Source organism: Chiroxiphia lanceolata, chromosome 27, assembly GCF_009829145.1.
Source record: "Chiroxiphia lanceolata isolate bChiLan1 chromosome 27, bChiLan1.pri, whole genome shotgun sequence".
In the NCBI taxonomy this organism is placed as follows: Eukaryota; Metazoa; Chordata; class Aves; order Passeriformes; family Pipridae; genus Chiroxiphia; species Chiroxiphia lanceolata.
This window is the reverse complement of record NC_045663.1, coordinates 581,346-595,217: the sequence shown is the minus strand read 5'-3', so window position 1 is coordinate 595,217 and position 13,872 is coordinate 581,346. Positions and strand designations below refer to the sequence as shown.

Genomic DNA, 13,872 nt, shown 5'->3' with positions numbered 1-13,872 from the left:
GGGCCGGGAGGGGACGGGCCCCCCCGGACGGGGGGGCCCGTCCCCCCCCCGGCCCCCTCAGCCCCGAAGAGCCTCGCTGAAGTTTGGGTAGGAAGCGAGCTTAAAACTCATCCCGTTTCCACCCCCTGCCCATCCACTTTAGCTCCAACCTGGCCTCGGACGCTTCCAGGGGTGGGGCAGCCACAGCTTCTCTGGGCGACCCGTGCCAGGGCCTCCCCAACCCTCCCAGCCAAGACTTCCCTTCCCAATATCCCATCTAAGCCTGCCCCTCTGAAAGCCTGAATCCCTCAGGTCCTGCTGATGGCCCGAGCCAAAAGTCTCTGCAGTAGCAGAGCCAGTGCTGGCAGACCATGAAGCTGGGCTGGTACTGGGGGCTTCAGCTCGTTAAGTACTGGTACCAGGTCTAAAACACGCTCCCTCCTCGGGGTAACCTCAAATATCGGCCCGAGAGCTGCGGCTCCCCCTCAGCAGGACTCAGTTACAATTAAAATTAAAGGGCAGGTCCTGCAGGTTCTGTGCTGCCACCCCAAAGCCGGGATCCAAACCCCCGAAGGGTTTTCTGCTCTGGGTGCTGTCCCCTGGGGTGAGTTTGGAGGGCTGTGCCTGTGTGGGGCTGTTCCTGCTGCACGTTATTCTTGTGTTATCTGAGTGTTGAGCTCGTCCTGAGCTGTGTGGGGATGGCTGAACCAGAGCAGCTGGTGGTGGGAATGTTTAAGTGGACATTGACGTGCCAGTGCTGTTGCTGTGGGTTCAGGAGGATTGTGTGTTCTGTGCAGCAGTGCCAGCCTTTGCAGAGCTCTTTAGGCTGCCAGCTGGAGCCTCTGGAAGCCTGAGCTGCATTATCTCTGCCCCTGCTCTTTACTTGATGGGGGTCTGTTTGTTGGATGTTTACACCCTCATTTTCCTAAAATAAGTCTGTTCCTGAAGCCACAGACCCAAATGAGTCTCACTGAAACACTGCTGGCAGTTTTCTGCACAGGAGAAAACTGTGCTGTGACTTGTCACTGTGACAGTCTCAGGAAAGCCTTCCAGGCCTAATCAGGTTTATAGTCCCCTGAAACATTCTTCAGGTTAAAACTCAAAACTCCTCAGTCTGTTTTGGTAACAGGGTCGAGGTCTGCACATGTGTAGGTGTGATCGAGGTGAACACATTCCTCTCCCAGAGCAGGTGCACGCTGAGCCTGCCTGGAGGCTGGCGGGTTGGAAGTGGTGTTTATGTGCCTCTGATCCACAGGGAAGTTGGCTTTGATGTCCCAGAGTGGTTTTTCCACCACGAGTGGCTGCGTGTGAAGCAGAACGTCGGGACCTGCTCAGGTGCAGTGCAGAGGGTTTCTCCCGAGTGTCTCTCGGGACTGAAACTGTAAAGAATTGAAAAAGATTGAAAGCGTAAAGAATCAGGGCCCCTGACAGTGCCATGCCCACACAGAGCAGCTCTTAGGCTGCAGTGCCAGTGTCCCAGGAGCCTTTTCCATGCCCAGAGCACTCAGGACATCAGGGTGGCTCCAACTGCCGGCTTGGGATGCCCTGGAGTGATTCAGTTTTCCTCACACAGTCAGTGTGTTCCAGTCTGATGTTGTCCTTTGCACTGGTGACAGGACTGACTCCTATTCCTGTCTGCCTGTTTGGTCTAAACTTGCCAGAAGTATGGCAAGGAGAAACATGAAAGAGGAACTTGAAGATGCCTGGGTGCTTGAGATGTAAAATGACTGTTCAGGGTTCTGAAGTGTTGAGTTCCCATTTCTTTGGGCTGTTACATTCACATTGTGTCCTGCCCAATTCCCTCCAGCTGCAACTCCAGTGGGTGCCCGAGTGGCTGGCTCAGCAGTGGCTGGAGCAGGGCCTGGGGCTCTCCCTCTGCTCCCTGGGGGTCTGCAGGGTGAGAGGAACTGATCCATGAGGAGGAGGAGGAGCTGGATCGTGTTCCTGAGGTGTTTTTGTTGTTCTCAGCGCGGGGTAATTCACGATGGGCAGGTTTAGCTCTGGCTGCTCCACGCCTGCCTGTGGGTTCCTGGCTGTCTTCCCTTCACAGAGACCATTTAAAATACACCAACAAAGGCTGGAACACAACAGGAGGAAGTGCTGGTTGCATTTACTGGGTTGTTTTCACCGCTCCTGATCACAGATATCCGTGATCTGAGCCCTCACCCCCAGCTCTGTCCATCCTGGTTATTGCAGAGCAGTTCTTGGTGTGTTTCCCGTTGGAATTTCTCTGCTGCAGTGCTGGTCCGAGAAATGTCTAAAAAGCCCAAGCTGTTACAAGTTGATAATTCATGCTCCATAACCTCTAGGCATGATTCATTCCACAGGAATTCCAGACTGGAGCTGCCCTTTAGTGCCTGGGCTGACAGCACACCTTTAAGCAAACTGTTAGGAATACTGAAACTGCTCCAGTGATAGGATGGAGTCGCTCAGGGGCTGGTCACGCAGTGCAGGAGCTGCTTTCACTTTCAGCCCGGGCTGCTGGGCCGGGAGGGAGCGGGGCCGGTGGGATTTTTGGGCCGTCCCTCTGATCCGGGGGGTCGGGGCTGTTCCGCGGCGCCGCTCGCAGGAAAACGTGACTGGAGCCTCTGGAGCTGGGAACCGTCTCCGTGTGCTGCAGGTGCTGCTCTGTGGGCCCAGCTCTCCTCTCCCAGCCCTCTCCAAACACTGGGCTGTGCCCGGGAGCCTCATCTCGGGTGTTTGCTCCCGGTGGGAGCTGCTGCTTTGGTGGAGCGTGTTTGGTAAGAGAACTGGGGGCACAACACTCGAGAAGTTTGCTGTAATGGTTCCCTCGTGTGTGGGCCTCCATGTTATCAGTGTTTGTTGCCAGGGCAGCAGGGTGGGAGGTGGAAGTGGAAGCACTTTGGAGCTCGCCGATTTTCATGGTTTTCCGTGACGTGGCTGCCTGGGGGATGGTGGGACAGGCACAAACCAAGGGCTGTTCCCACTTCTCTGTTCTCCTGCCATCCTCGGGCTCACACGGGTCTCTGACACCGGATTTAGTGAGTTTTAATTTAGATTTTTCTTGGAATCTGTGTGTGTAAGCCAGACACCAGCCCCTGGCACTGTGAGCTCCGAGTGAGAGCTGGGACAGCACCCAGGAGTTTGGTGTCTCTGCTGTCCCAGGAGCTCATTGTGCAGCACAAGGCTTTGGCTGGTGCAGGTTGGGTTTGGGGACATCCAGCACGTGCTGGTGCCGTTTTCCTTGGACAAGGAATACCCTCAGCATCCTCCAGGATTGAGATGTGGCTGGAAGGGTGCTGGGAGTAGAGCTGCAAACTCTTGGTGCCTCTTGCTTCCCACTGTTCTCAGTGCTTGCCAGTATTTTGGAGTTGTACTAGAGCCCCCCATAAACCAAGGCCCAGTGCATTCCAGTGTTTTTGCTAAGCAGTTTTCCTTCCTTTTGCCAATGGGGTATGATCTTTTGTACAGGAGTTTTCCTAAGGAACTGGTGCTGTTTTAGGGACAGGCTCTGCTCTGCAGAGTCCACGAGTGAGATCTGGTGGTGTGAGACGTGAGCTAATGTAGAGCAGGAACGGAGAGATTCTGATATTGATTTCACCCCTCCTAAGCTCCTTTGGATGTGTAAGTAAAGCTGTATATTTGTTATGGCTCTTACGGGAATCCTTGCTGCTGATTTCCTATCAAAAGCTGTTACAAATAGGAAAAAAAAAAAAGAAAAGAAAATCAGCAAAGCCCCTGAAGTCTGGTGTAAGGAAGAGTCACAGGGTTTTACAGGCACTGGAGGACATCAGTTCCTCTGGACCAGTTGGTGGCATTGACCCTGGGATCAGCAAACTTCAGCCCATGCTTGGGAGTGGCTGAGCAGGAGTTAAAGGGAGTATTTAAAAAAAGGAAAAGGGACACCTTCCCCTCCAAAAAAGCCCCAAACAATGCCACTGGGAGCTCTACACAGCATTTGGGGGTCCTGACTGGTCCCCATGGGCTCTGCAGGCCCCACATGAGCCCTGCCCACGGGGCACTGCTGGCACAGCTGCAGCACCACAGAAGGGAAGAAAGAGTCCCTTTAATTTAACTTTCCATTGCAAAGGCAGCAATCATTTTGTTCGCTGGAAGGTCACTTATTTTTGAAGGGCCTCTGACTCAGAAATGGCTTTTCAAAAATACTCCTTGAGCAAACAGTGTCTCCCAAGTGATCAAAGGTGGCTCTTTCAAATTACAGCTTCGGTCTGTGCTCTGGAGGTGCTGTGTGTGGCTGGATTCTCCATCAGAAGGTGTTGGCCACTTTGATTTCCTTGGCTTCTGGGGAGGGACAGGGTCAGGGAGGCAGAAAGAAGGAAAAGAAAGATCCAGTGGAAGTAAAGACATCACAGTTGCTTTTCTCTGCTCCTCTGGTTGTATAGGTTGCTTTCACCATCTCTCTTTTTTTTTTTTAATCCATTAAATCCAATGGGAAATTGGTTTCCTTTGGGATTATGGAGAGTTTAGTGAAAAAAAAGTTAATCATTGGGAGGTTTTGACTGAGAAGCTGCAGCAGAGGCAGCGCGTTCCCGTGGGGTTAATCCTGCCAGGACAATGATCCTGGGTGGGCAGGTGTGAGCCCGAGATCCTGCAAGAGGGAAAGGGCCAGGAGCTGATAAGTTCTGGGATTTGTAACGTAAATACTGTTAATCTAAAAAGTGTAACTGTGCTGTGGGGTTTGACTGCTGTGGGAAGTGTTGGTGCACAGGAACATCTGCTGGGGGGTTTGGGAACCTCAGCGTGCTGCGGGGTGGGAGATGAGGGCTCGCTCCTGGCTCGCTGTGGTGTCCCTGGGATGGGAGCATATTTTCAGGAAAACAGGCAGTTTGGGAGAATGGATTGCCTTGAGTTTGCACACGAGTGCAGAGTCTTTTTGTACATCAGACGAGAAAATTCCTCTGGCTGAGCTCAGGTGTGTGTGCAGCCATCCAGGGGACCTGCCGGGCTCCCGCAGCGTGAAAGGCAGGAGAGGTGTGTGCGTCTCAGTTCCTGTCTGGGTGAATTCCAGGTGTGGTGGTAGTGGAGAGCTCTGTTTCCCAGAAAAGCCTCTCTTTTCTGAAGAGGCTGGTGGCTGTTTGCCCATCTCTCAGCTACGTTTGGGCTTACGAGTCCCTTTTTTTCCCCCTCCTCTTTCGTGAAACCTAAACGTGCCTTTCTTTCCCAGCCCAGGACATGGTGCAGGGTGAAGAGCACAGATAAAGACCCTCCCAGCACTCACTCCAGAGCCTGTCCCGCCCGTCCCGAGGGCTCCATGCGGCAGGACACGGGCTGATGCCCTCAGCTCACCCCGCCATGGACGGGGGGAACAGCTTCCCGCAGCACCAGCAGCCGGGCGATGCCCTGTGCAGCATCCCCGGCCTCCGCCCCCAGCTCGCCCTGCCGGACATGGAGGTGAGGCCACAGCTCCTGGGGAGGGGAGGCTGTCCCTGGGAGGGCCTGGGCACATCCTGGGAGTCCTGGGGCGTGTTGGCAGCAGCGGTTTCCCAGACTTTCCAGGCAGCCGTCCAGGGCCGCGCAGGATCGATCGGAGGGGTTGAGGTGAGGCTGTCTGCTGGCCTTGAAGTGGGGAGGGAGAAGCAGGGCTGTGCTTAAAACAAGGACTCTCTGGAAGCTGCTGGGTGCCAGCTCCCTGGTGAAGGACTGAAGAGGGTACCCAGGACTGCAGACCTTGTTCCTCCCCCTGCTCGTCTCTCCGAGACGTGTGAACCTGTGCCTGGGTCCAGCCGTGCCTGTTTCCAGAGCAGCAGGGATAAATAAGTTGTGTTTGTCCTGATGCAGCTGCTAAAACCAGACCAGGTCCCCGATGCCTTTGTCCAACAGGGCAAAAAGCAAACCCTGGTCCCAAAATAGCTGATGTGTTCCTGCAGTTTTCTCTTTCTAACTCTGGAGTGTGTCACATGCAGGAACAGCAGAGGTTCCAGCGAGGCCCAAGTGCCTGTTGCTTCAAGCACAAGGTTTCAGTGCTTTGGGCACACAAAGGGCAGATGAAAGGCTGCTCTGGAGCTGAGTAAGGAGATACTGTGTTCTCTCCCTGATTTCATTGGTATGAGCTGAGCTAAAAGCTTCCCGTTAACGTGTGAGACCGTTCAGGGAAGTGGGAAGGCAAAAGGCACAGAAGGATGGTTTTGGGTGTGACCTCTGTCAGCCAATTTCAGGTTACTGGGTTAGTGCTGGCTTCCCACAGAGACTGAATCACAGAATCATGGAATCATTGAGGTTGGAAAGACCTCCAAGGTCATCAAGTCCAACCTGTGCCCGATGCCCACCTTGTCCCCCAGCCCAGAGCTCTCAGTGCCATGCCCAGTTGTTCCTTGGACACCTTCAGGGGTGGGGACTCCACCACCTCCCTGGGCAGCCCCTGCCAATGCCTGAGCACCCTTTCCATGCAGAAATCCCTCCTGATGTCCAACCTGAGCCTCTCCTGGCACAGCTTGAGGCCATTTCCTCTTTTCCCATTGGAGTGTCCTGAATGAGTGGAAGGGCTGAAGCAGGGGATTGACCCCAGTGACCTTCTGGGGACAGTGATAGGGAAGTAGGTCCCAAAGCTGGAAATGGAGAGTAGCACTCGATGTCTCCTGCTCAAGAGATGAGGAGCCACCTCTGCCTCTGGAAAGCACTGAGGGAGGGAAGCCACGAGCCTGCCTTTGGATCTGCAGCCACAGGTGATGGTGCCAGGCCTCTGCTGCTCTGACTGTTGTGGTTTCTCCTTGCAGAATTCCATGCTGGCCGCCAACCCATGGAGTAGCTGCTACTCTGCCTCTTTCCCAACCTCGTCCTTCCCAAGTGAAAACCAGTGAGTGCTGTTCTCCTTTGTCTAATCCCCTCTGCTCTTGCACATCCCGTGATTCAACTGTTTCTTTACTGTTTTCCTTGTTTACTTTATTTCACGATCTGATGGGGAAATAATTGCATCACTCACTGATCTTGTGGCATTTCATACACTGTTGCAGCTTGGAAACAGCAGCAAACAGCTTTTTGTTTTAAAAAACAAGAGAAAACCTTTGATTTCTGGTAAACCTGGAGGCTGCAGGAAAAGGGGAACAGCCTTGCTTTAGCTTGGATTTGTTGCACTAATGGAATTTTAAAAACACCCCATGAGCATGATCTGGCAGAGGAAACACACTGGGCAGTCTCTACCTTCGTACAGACATGGAGGAAGATGTTACCTGTGCCAGGTGGCAGATTTTGGGTGAAGTTAAAATTCTTTATGTCACTGGAAGTGACTGACACCAACTACCGTGTCAGGTCTGCACTAAAAAACGTGCTCAGCCCAGAGTTCATCGGGGTTGTGATGAACAGTCTGCTCTGGTTCTGACTGATGTTCCTGGGTGACCTCACCCCACGAGGTGTGAGGTGACCTGTGTGAGCTCCCATGGGAAGCTGTGCCTGACTCTGAGCTGAGTGGGCAGCACAGCTCAGCGCTGGGCAGCGGGGTGGGTTCAGTACCTTGGGGCAGTAACAGTGGCTCTGATGGGAAGGATGTTTGCCACGGGCTTGCTGGATCCAGAGCAAAACTGTTTCTGAACTACCTGCCCAAAGCAGCATTTTTTGAGGGATTTTTGCATAACAATAAGCATTGTTTTCCCTTTCCCCCCTTCATGATGAAACTCCATCCTGGATCAGAAGGTGGGATATGACAGATGTTTGGACAACATAAACTGGCCTTGTACCACCACTTAGTGACTTGGATGGGCACTCTGTTGGGGCTGGGAGATGCTGTTTGTGGGGCAGAAGGTTTGGAGGCTGATCCAGGGCTGTTCTTTGGTCTCTGTGAATCCAGGGAGTGGCATGGATACACAGGATGTGTTCTTTATCTAGGTCAGAGGTGGGAGGAACGAAAAGTGAAAGAAGCAGAACTCGTATCATGAGCTAAGAACTGTGCTCCAGGTGCCTGGAATTAAAGCAGGGATTTAGTTTAAAGGGATGTTGGCATCTTCATGGAAAAGCAGAGATCCCTCCCTGTGAGGGTGTGAGTTCCAGGAGGGCTGTCAGTGAGGATCAGCCCCTGTTGTTTGGGGGGTGAGGTGTGTTGTGTCCCTGGGCTGGTTCTGGTGCTCCGGGTGTCTCCTGGCAGTGCAGGGGGGATGGACAGGGCACTTCCCGACAGGAGGGTCCCAAGAAGCTGCCCCACAGGTGCTGAGGGAGCTGAGCTGTGCCAGCTCCCCCCCCCAGGAGAGCAGGAGAGGAGTTCCCAGCTCCGCTCGGGCCCTTTGCTCTCGGCCAGCCGGGGCTGATGGGAAGGGGCTGTGCTTTTTGAGCAGGATTCCTGTAAATTGCACGTTGTGAATCCTCCGGAGAGCTATAACAGAATTTCTGTTTTGCTGCATCGAACCACAAGATTAGATTGTGTTTGTCTATTGTGTTGGGTTTTTCTCCTTGACCATTTGTTCTGGTTTTACCCCTCTCTCTCTCTTCCTGTTGGGTGCCGCTCGTGTCAGCGCCGCTGGGAGCGTCACAGCCCGAGCCTGCAAGGACATGCCTGTGCCTGACACAAACCTGGGCTTGCTTTGCTGGAGTTACTTCTGGAAATGTGGCCCATTGTAGTCATTGTTTGCTAGGGAGTGATTTAGCCAAGGCTGCACCTTTAGTGTCCTGTTCTTCATAGCCTGAGAACTGTAAAAATCACCTTTCAGGTGAGATTTTCCATATCCGCCTTTCACATTAAAAAAGTCTGTGCTTTCTGTACTTGAAAACTGCACTGACTCTGTTTCAGGTGGATTTAGGGTTAGGGGGTTACAGGTAGGAATCCTTGAAGGGATGGAATAATTGAAAAATGGGATTTTAAAGGCGGTTGTAACTGTAGCCTATGCAGTGACACAGAAAAATGCAGCTGCCATTAGAGGTGGTGCATGTTTCTCTTCAGAATCCTTGCAGAGAAATCTCATTTGCAAGCGGCTGTGTTTGGACAGGGCTTATTCTCATAGCAACACCTTTATCCTGAAGCAGGTTTTTCCTGTTTCTTTTTGAGAGTTTGCTTTCATGGTGGGGAATTTCTTTAGAAGACCCCAGATGTGGCCTCTCTGGTTCAGATTTTCTTAACCTGACTAATGTCAGCAGTGTATTAAACCTCCCTAAAAGAACCACTGAGGTTCAGGGCCCTGAAGAGCTGCAGCTCAGTTAATTTTAAGGAAGTTATCCCTGCAGAGCTGGGCTTCCCTTGCAGCTGGAGGCTCAACACGTCCCTGGCCAGGGGGATCTGGGACAGCCCAGTTGTGCTGTTGGACAAGGTGTCACACAGCTGCAGAAAGGTGTTTCTCAGACCTGCAGCAAAGCTTTCTCCCCAGCTGCCAAAACACACGACCCCTTTTCCACCTCTGTGTGGAGTCTTGCTTGCTGGAATAGTAAAGCAGGCTCTGAAATTGGGTTGGTGTCTGATGGGGAAGGAGAGTGCTGGACTGGTGCTGAGTCAGCCCGTGGCTTCTCAGCTCTCCCTGGTCTCCCACTGGCCTGAGATGTGGAGTTTGTGTCTCTGAGTGAAGGACAGAGGATGGAACCCGACCCAGACACACACAGGAGGTCTCAGTGAAGTGGCAGCATGGGCCCAGAAGAGCTTTGGGTGCATTGGATCGTGGATGAGCAGCTGGAATGCAATGGAATTGCAACGGAGCATTGTGGGGCTGCTGTGATTAAAGCAGCACAAATTTCCTTTCTGGAGTAGTTTGTGGTTGTCCAGTGAACACCCTCAGCCTTTGAAGGAAGCAGCTTCCATAGAGCAGTTTGCCAGGAAGTAAACCCTGGAGAGGCTGAGCAGGGGTGGACAGGGCAGTTTTCTGCAGGGCTGTGCTCACACCTTTGCTGTGCCAGGGTCACAGACCTGATTGTTCCAGCTCAAGCTCTTGTTTCCCAGTTCAATTCGAGTGACCTCGTTGGTGGCTCTGTGCCAGCCCTGAGAGTATCAGCTTTAATTCCTGACCCCAGGGGAGGTAAAGGCCAGGTCCAGAGGGATGAAAGGACTTGGTGGCTTTCTGAGGAGGATCTCGGAGCAGTGCCTGGAGCTGCTGTTAGCTCTCACTGCAGGCTGTGGGAACAAAGTGCATCTCACATGGGCAGATTGGAAAACCAGCGTTAAGGGAAGGAAAATACCAACCAGGGCTGGTCACTGCACAGCAGGGCAGGCCAGGGAGGTTGGGACGCTCTTGGGCTCCTCTCCGTTACCTGGACTGACCCTTGTCCAGGCCATGAAGTGCCAGGGAAACAGGAGGGGGTGTTCACTTTTCCAGTAAAAATAGTTTTCCCATTCCCTGGTTAGTTCCTTGGCGCTGGCCAAGCTCTGTCCTCGTGCGAGAGACGGCGAGACCGCAGCGGCCTCGACTTGAAAGCCATTTAAAGCAGCCTTTTCCTGTGGGGAAATACATTCATTCCCAGAATTTATGCCCAGATTTTAATTTGCCCGGATGGATTAGGAGGAGCTGAGAGTCAGGGCTGGACTGTGGGGGCTGTGATGTGCAGGTGTGCTCACATGGGCTCTCTGCAGCAGGTAGAGCTGTGGCAGCACGGAAAAGAAGGAAAAAAGGAAAGGAGGAGTAGGGAGCTGTTGGTTTTTCAGGATATTACCTTTAATGATGGAAAACGAGCAGGAAAAATGTATTTAGCAGAGGAGATAACTGTGTTTGCACATAAATCCACATGTAAATGTTCAGCGGGTGAGTTAATGAGCAGCTGGCTACACATGGCACCTTAATTGCTTAATAGTCCTTTGGCAGCTCCTCATTCCCAGCTCCTGGGCAGGAGTTCTGCTTAAGCTCTGTTTCTCCCTCCCCCAGTGCCTCCTTCAAGTCTCTGGCCAGGGGTTCTGTGACTGGTGTGAGGGAGAACGTGCAGCTCCCACAAGAGGAAAGCAGCTGGTGGGGTGAGCGCTCCTGATTGCCCAAGGAGGGCAGGAACTTACGGGAAGGATTACAAAGCACATTCCTTACTCCTGCAGGAGAGGGAAGGGGCTCGTGTCTGTAAGAGCAAAACCAGGAGGTGGTGTGGAGCAGAGGCCAGGAGGAAGGGAATTGGCTGCTCTGGTGCAGTTTTTGCCTGTGGCTGCCCAGGGGAAGCGGGTGCTGGGCACAGGGAGCAGGAGGAAGCTGGCATGGCCCTGCCCAGCAGGAGCAGGCAAGACCTTTGCTTTGTTCCCCTGTTAGTTCAGCAGAGATCTTTTCTTGGAACTCACATTGGTCACATCCCCAGTTCCTCTCTCGGGGTAACAGTCCTGTCTGGGCTTCCCTGTCCCCAGCCCTCCCATTCTGATCTGCCTTTGGGGTCTGTCCAGCTGTGCCAGGGGGTCTTTCCCTGTCAGAGCTGGTTTGTGGGGCTGGCTTTGGGGGGTTTATGGCCCAAACTGGCATTCAGGAATGATGTTTCCCTGCACCTTGATGTGTGTCCCTACGTGGTGTGACTGGCAGGTGCCATCACACCCATCACACTCAGCACTGGGACATCCCAGGGGCTCCATTCTGCTTTGTTGTCAGGACTGAAATATTAATTAGTCCTGCAGACCATTTTTATCCGTTTAAATCATTCCTGTTTTACACAAATTACCAAGAATTATATTTTTAGTACAGCTTTCTTACTTTCTTACTGCTGAGTTTGGGAAGTGGGATAAAACTGGGAGACATATTATTTTGCCTAGAACTTTTTTCTGGATAATATCCATAATGATATCCACCTCCTGTATGTGACATCCCAGAGCTGCAGCTTCACCACTGCTGAGGGCTGAAGTGATCTGTGAAGTGCTGGGGACTGACAGGGAGTAACTGCTTCTCCCATTTCCTTACAGGCAATATTTTAACCTCCCTCAGGATTTTTATATGGATTCCATCAGCAGACCACATTTCTTGGATACAAACTATGCAACTGTGGACCCCGCTGACTTCTTACCAAAAAATGGGGATTTTCCTCAGGTAAGTGCAGAGTTCATGATGCCTCTGGGGGAGAAGGGGCCTCTGGAGTGCTGGGGGTTATTTTTCAGTGTTGCCTTACTGAGAGGAAAGGAAGTGATGGGCAATAAATTTGTCCAGCCCCAGAGAGGAGTTGTGTGCAGTTGGGATCAGTCCTGTGACACTGTGAGTTTGGAAGCTGTCCACGCCTTGGTAGGGGCTTCTCTGTGGTGAAACTGCTTCTGTCTTTTAAAATGATGTTTGCCATAAGCACTGCCAGTGCTGGGGGGTCCTGGCTGCAGGAGGGTCCTGCAGGGTGAGTTGAACACATCTGAGACTCTTCAGTCATTTCACTCCCAAAACACTCTTTACTCCTGTGTGCTGCACGTGCTTCCTCACTGGTTACACTGGTGGATTCCTGAATAGTGAATATTCCAGGATTACATCAGCTCAGTGCCCAGCATTCCAAGAGTGGAGCCAGGTCAGTCTTTGCAGAGCTGAAGTGTGGGAGGAGTGAGCAGTGACCCCGGGTCACTCGGCACCTCTGGGGACCCAGCGGCTCCCTCACCTCGGGGAGCTCTCTGGGTGGGAAGGAGCTCTTTGCATGGAGGTTTTGGAACACTGTGCTGGCTTTTGGCAACGTGTTATGGTCAGCTTAGTCAGTAAATACTGGAAGTAGTTGATATGACAGAGCTGATCTGCAATAAGTAAGGGACTGACTCTATTCTTTCTAGGAATTAATATGAACATTGGTGTCTGCCTGGATATGCGTTGATTCCCCCTCAGGGTGCTTTTGGTTTCTTGGTGTGGCTAAAGAGAGGCTTTAACCCTCTTTGGGGCTCTGATTTCTGCAGGATTGGATGTGCAGGTGCTGAGGATTTGTGCCTTTTGAGGTGGCCACTGCTGTGGTCCCCCCTCTCCAGCTCCTTGTGCCTTACATCAGGGACCTGCCTGGCACAGCAGGTCTGGGCAGCCACCAGGAGCTGCTGATCAGGGTCTTCTGACTGGATTAAACCTGATAAATAATTGAATCATGATAGCATTGATCTCTGCCTCCTGCAGAATTAATTGTGGGAGGAACGAGGCAGAAAGGTGATCTCATCAACCTGAGAGACCATTTACTGGCCTGCAATGGGAAGGGGAGAGAGGTCCCCACCATAGGCCTCACCTCCAGGTCTGGTGGAGTTTGGCTGATGGGTTTAACGGGAAAAGGGCTTAATTATTTCTTTAAGTTATGTATTTTCTAGTATCTCAGTGGTCAGTCAGCTTCCTTCCCTCCTGCATCACACAAATTGATCTCAGCCAGCCTGGGGGAGCAGATTTTTGGAGAGTCTTTGTGGAAAGGAGGTGCTTTGTGTTGACTGGGTGGGAAAAGAGCAGGAGGCTCTGAGACAAACCAGGTGTGAATGACCTCAGACGATTCCCAGAAATAATTCTTGTGCCACTCATCCTTTGGGAGAGGAAGCCATGGATGGGAGTGAGGTGGTTTTAGGCAGTGGCTTTTGCTTGGACTCTTTCTGCAGGGGGACTGCACCTATGGCAATGTGCCTGCAGGTGTTCTGCCCCAAGTCTGGACACAGCAAAGTGTCCTTCTCTGAATGTCACGCAGCCAGACCAGGTCCTTCACTGGGGTATTGTGCCATGGTGCCATGTGCTCTCCCACCAGGAACAGAGCTGCTGATTTGCTCGTGGGAGCCAGAATTGGAGCCTGGCTCTGGTGGGGCAGCAGGCTGTGAACTGGAGGCAGTGCCAGCAGTCTGGAGGCATCCGGGAGCATCCTGGAGTTTTTCCATCCCTTACTCCTACAGTGTTTTCCACCTCACTGATTTCTCACTGTCCCAGATGCCAAAACTGTTAAATATTAACATTCCACCTGGAAAGCTGCAGCATGCCATCCCGGGGGTGCAGGAGCAGCTGGGTGGTTCCATCCTTCCAGGTGGCTGTACAGGAAAGTACCTGACTTTTCCAGGCTTGCCTCTGCCACGGTAGGAGTGGCAGTGCCATGGAATGCTGTGCTGGTCTGGCTGTCCCAGACAGAGTAGTGGAG

At 52.6% G+C, this 13,872-nt stretch overlaps 1 protein-coding gene across 2 annotated transcripts in view; it reads left to right on the top strand.

The window, feature by feature from the left end:
* The window catches only part of SBNO2 (strawberry notch homolog 2), a 47,074-nt gene that overhangs the window by 1,961 nt on the left and 31,241 nt on the right, over positions 1-13,872 (top strand). For both annotated transcript variants that reach the window (XM_032712150.1, XM_032712149.1), the window contains exons 2-4: positions 5,126-5,352; positions 6,675-6,754; positions 11,726-11,849. In XM_032712150.1, coding sequence (XP_032568041.1) covers positions 5,233-5,352; positions 6,675-6,754; positions 11,726-11,849 — 324 coding nt within the window. In that variant the 5' untranslated portion in view covers positions 5,126-5,232. The remainder of the gene's footprint in view (positions 1-5,125; positions 5,353-6,674; positions 6,755-11,725; positions 11,850-13,872) is intronic.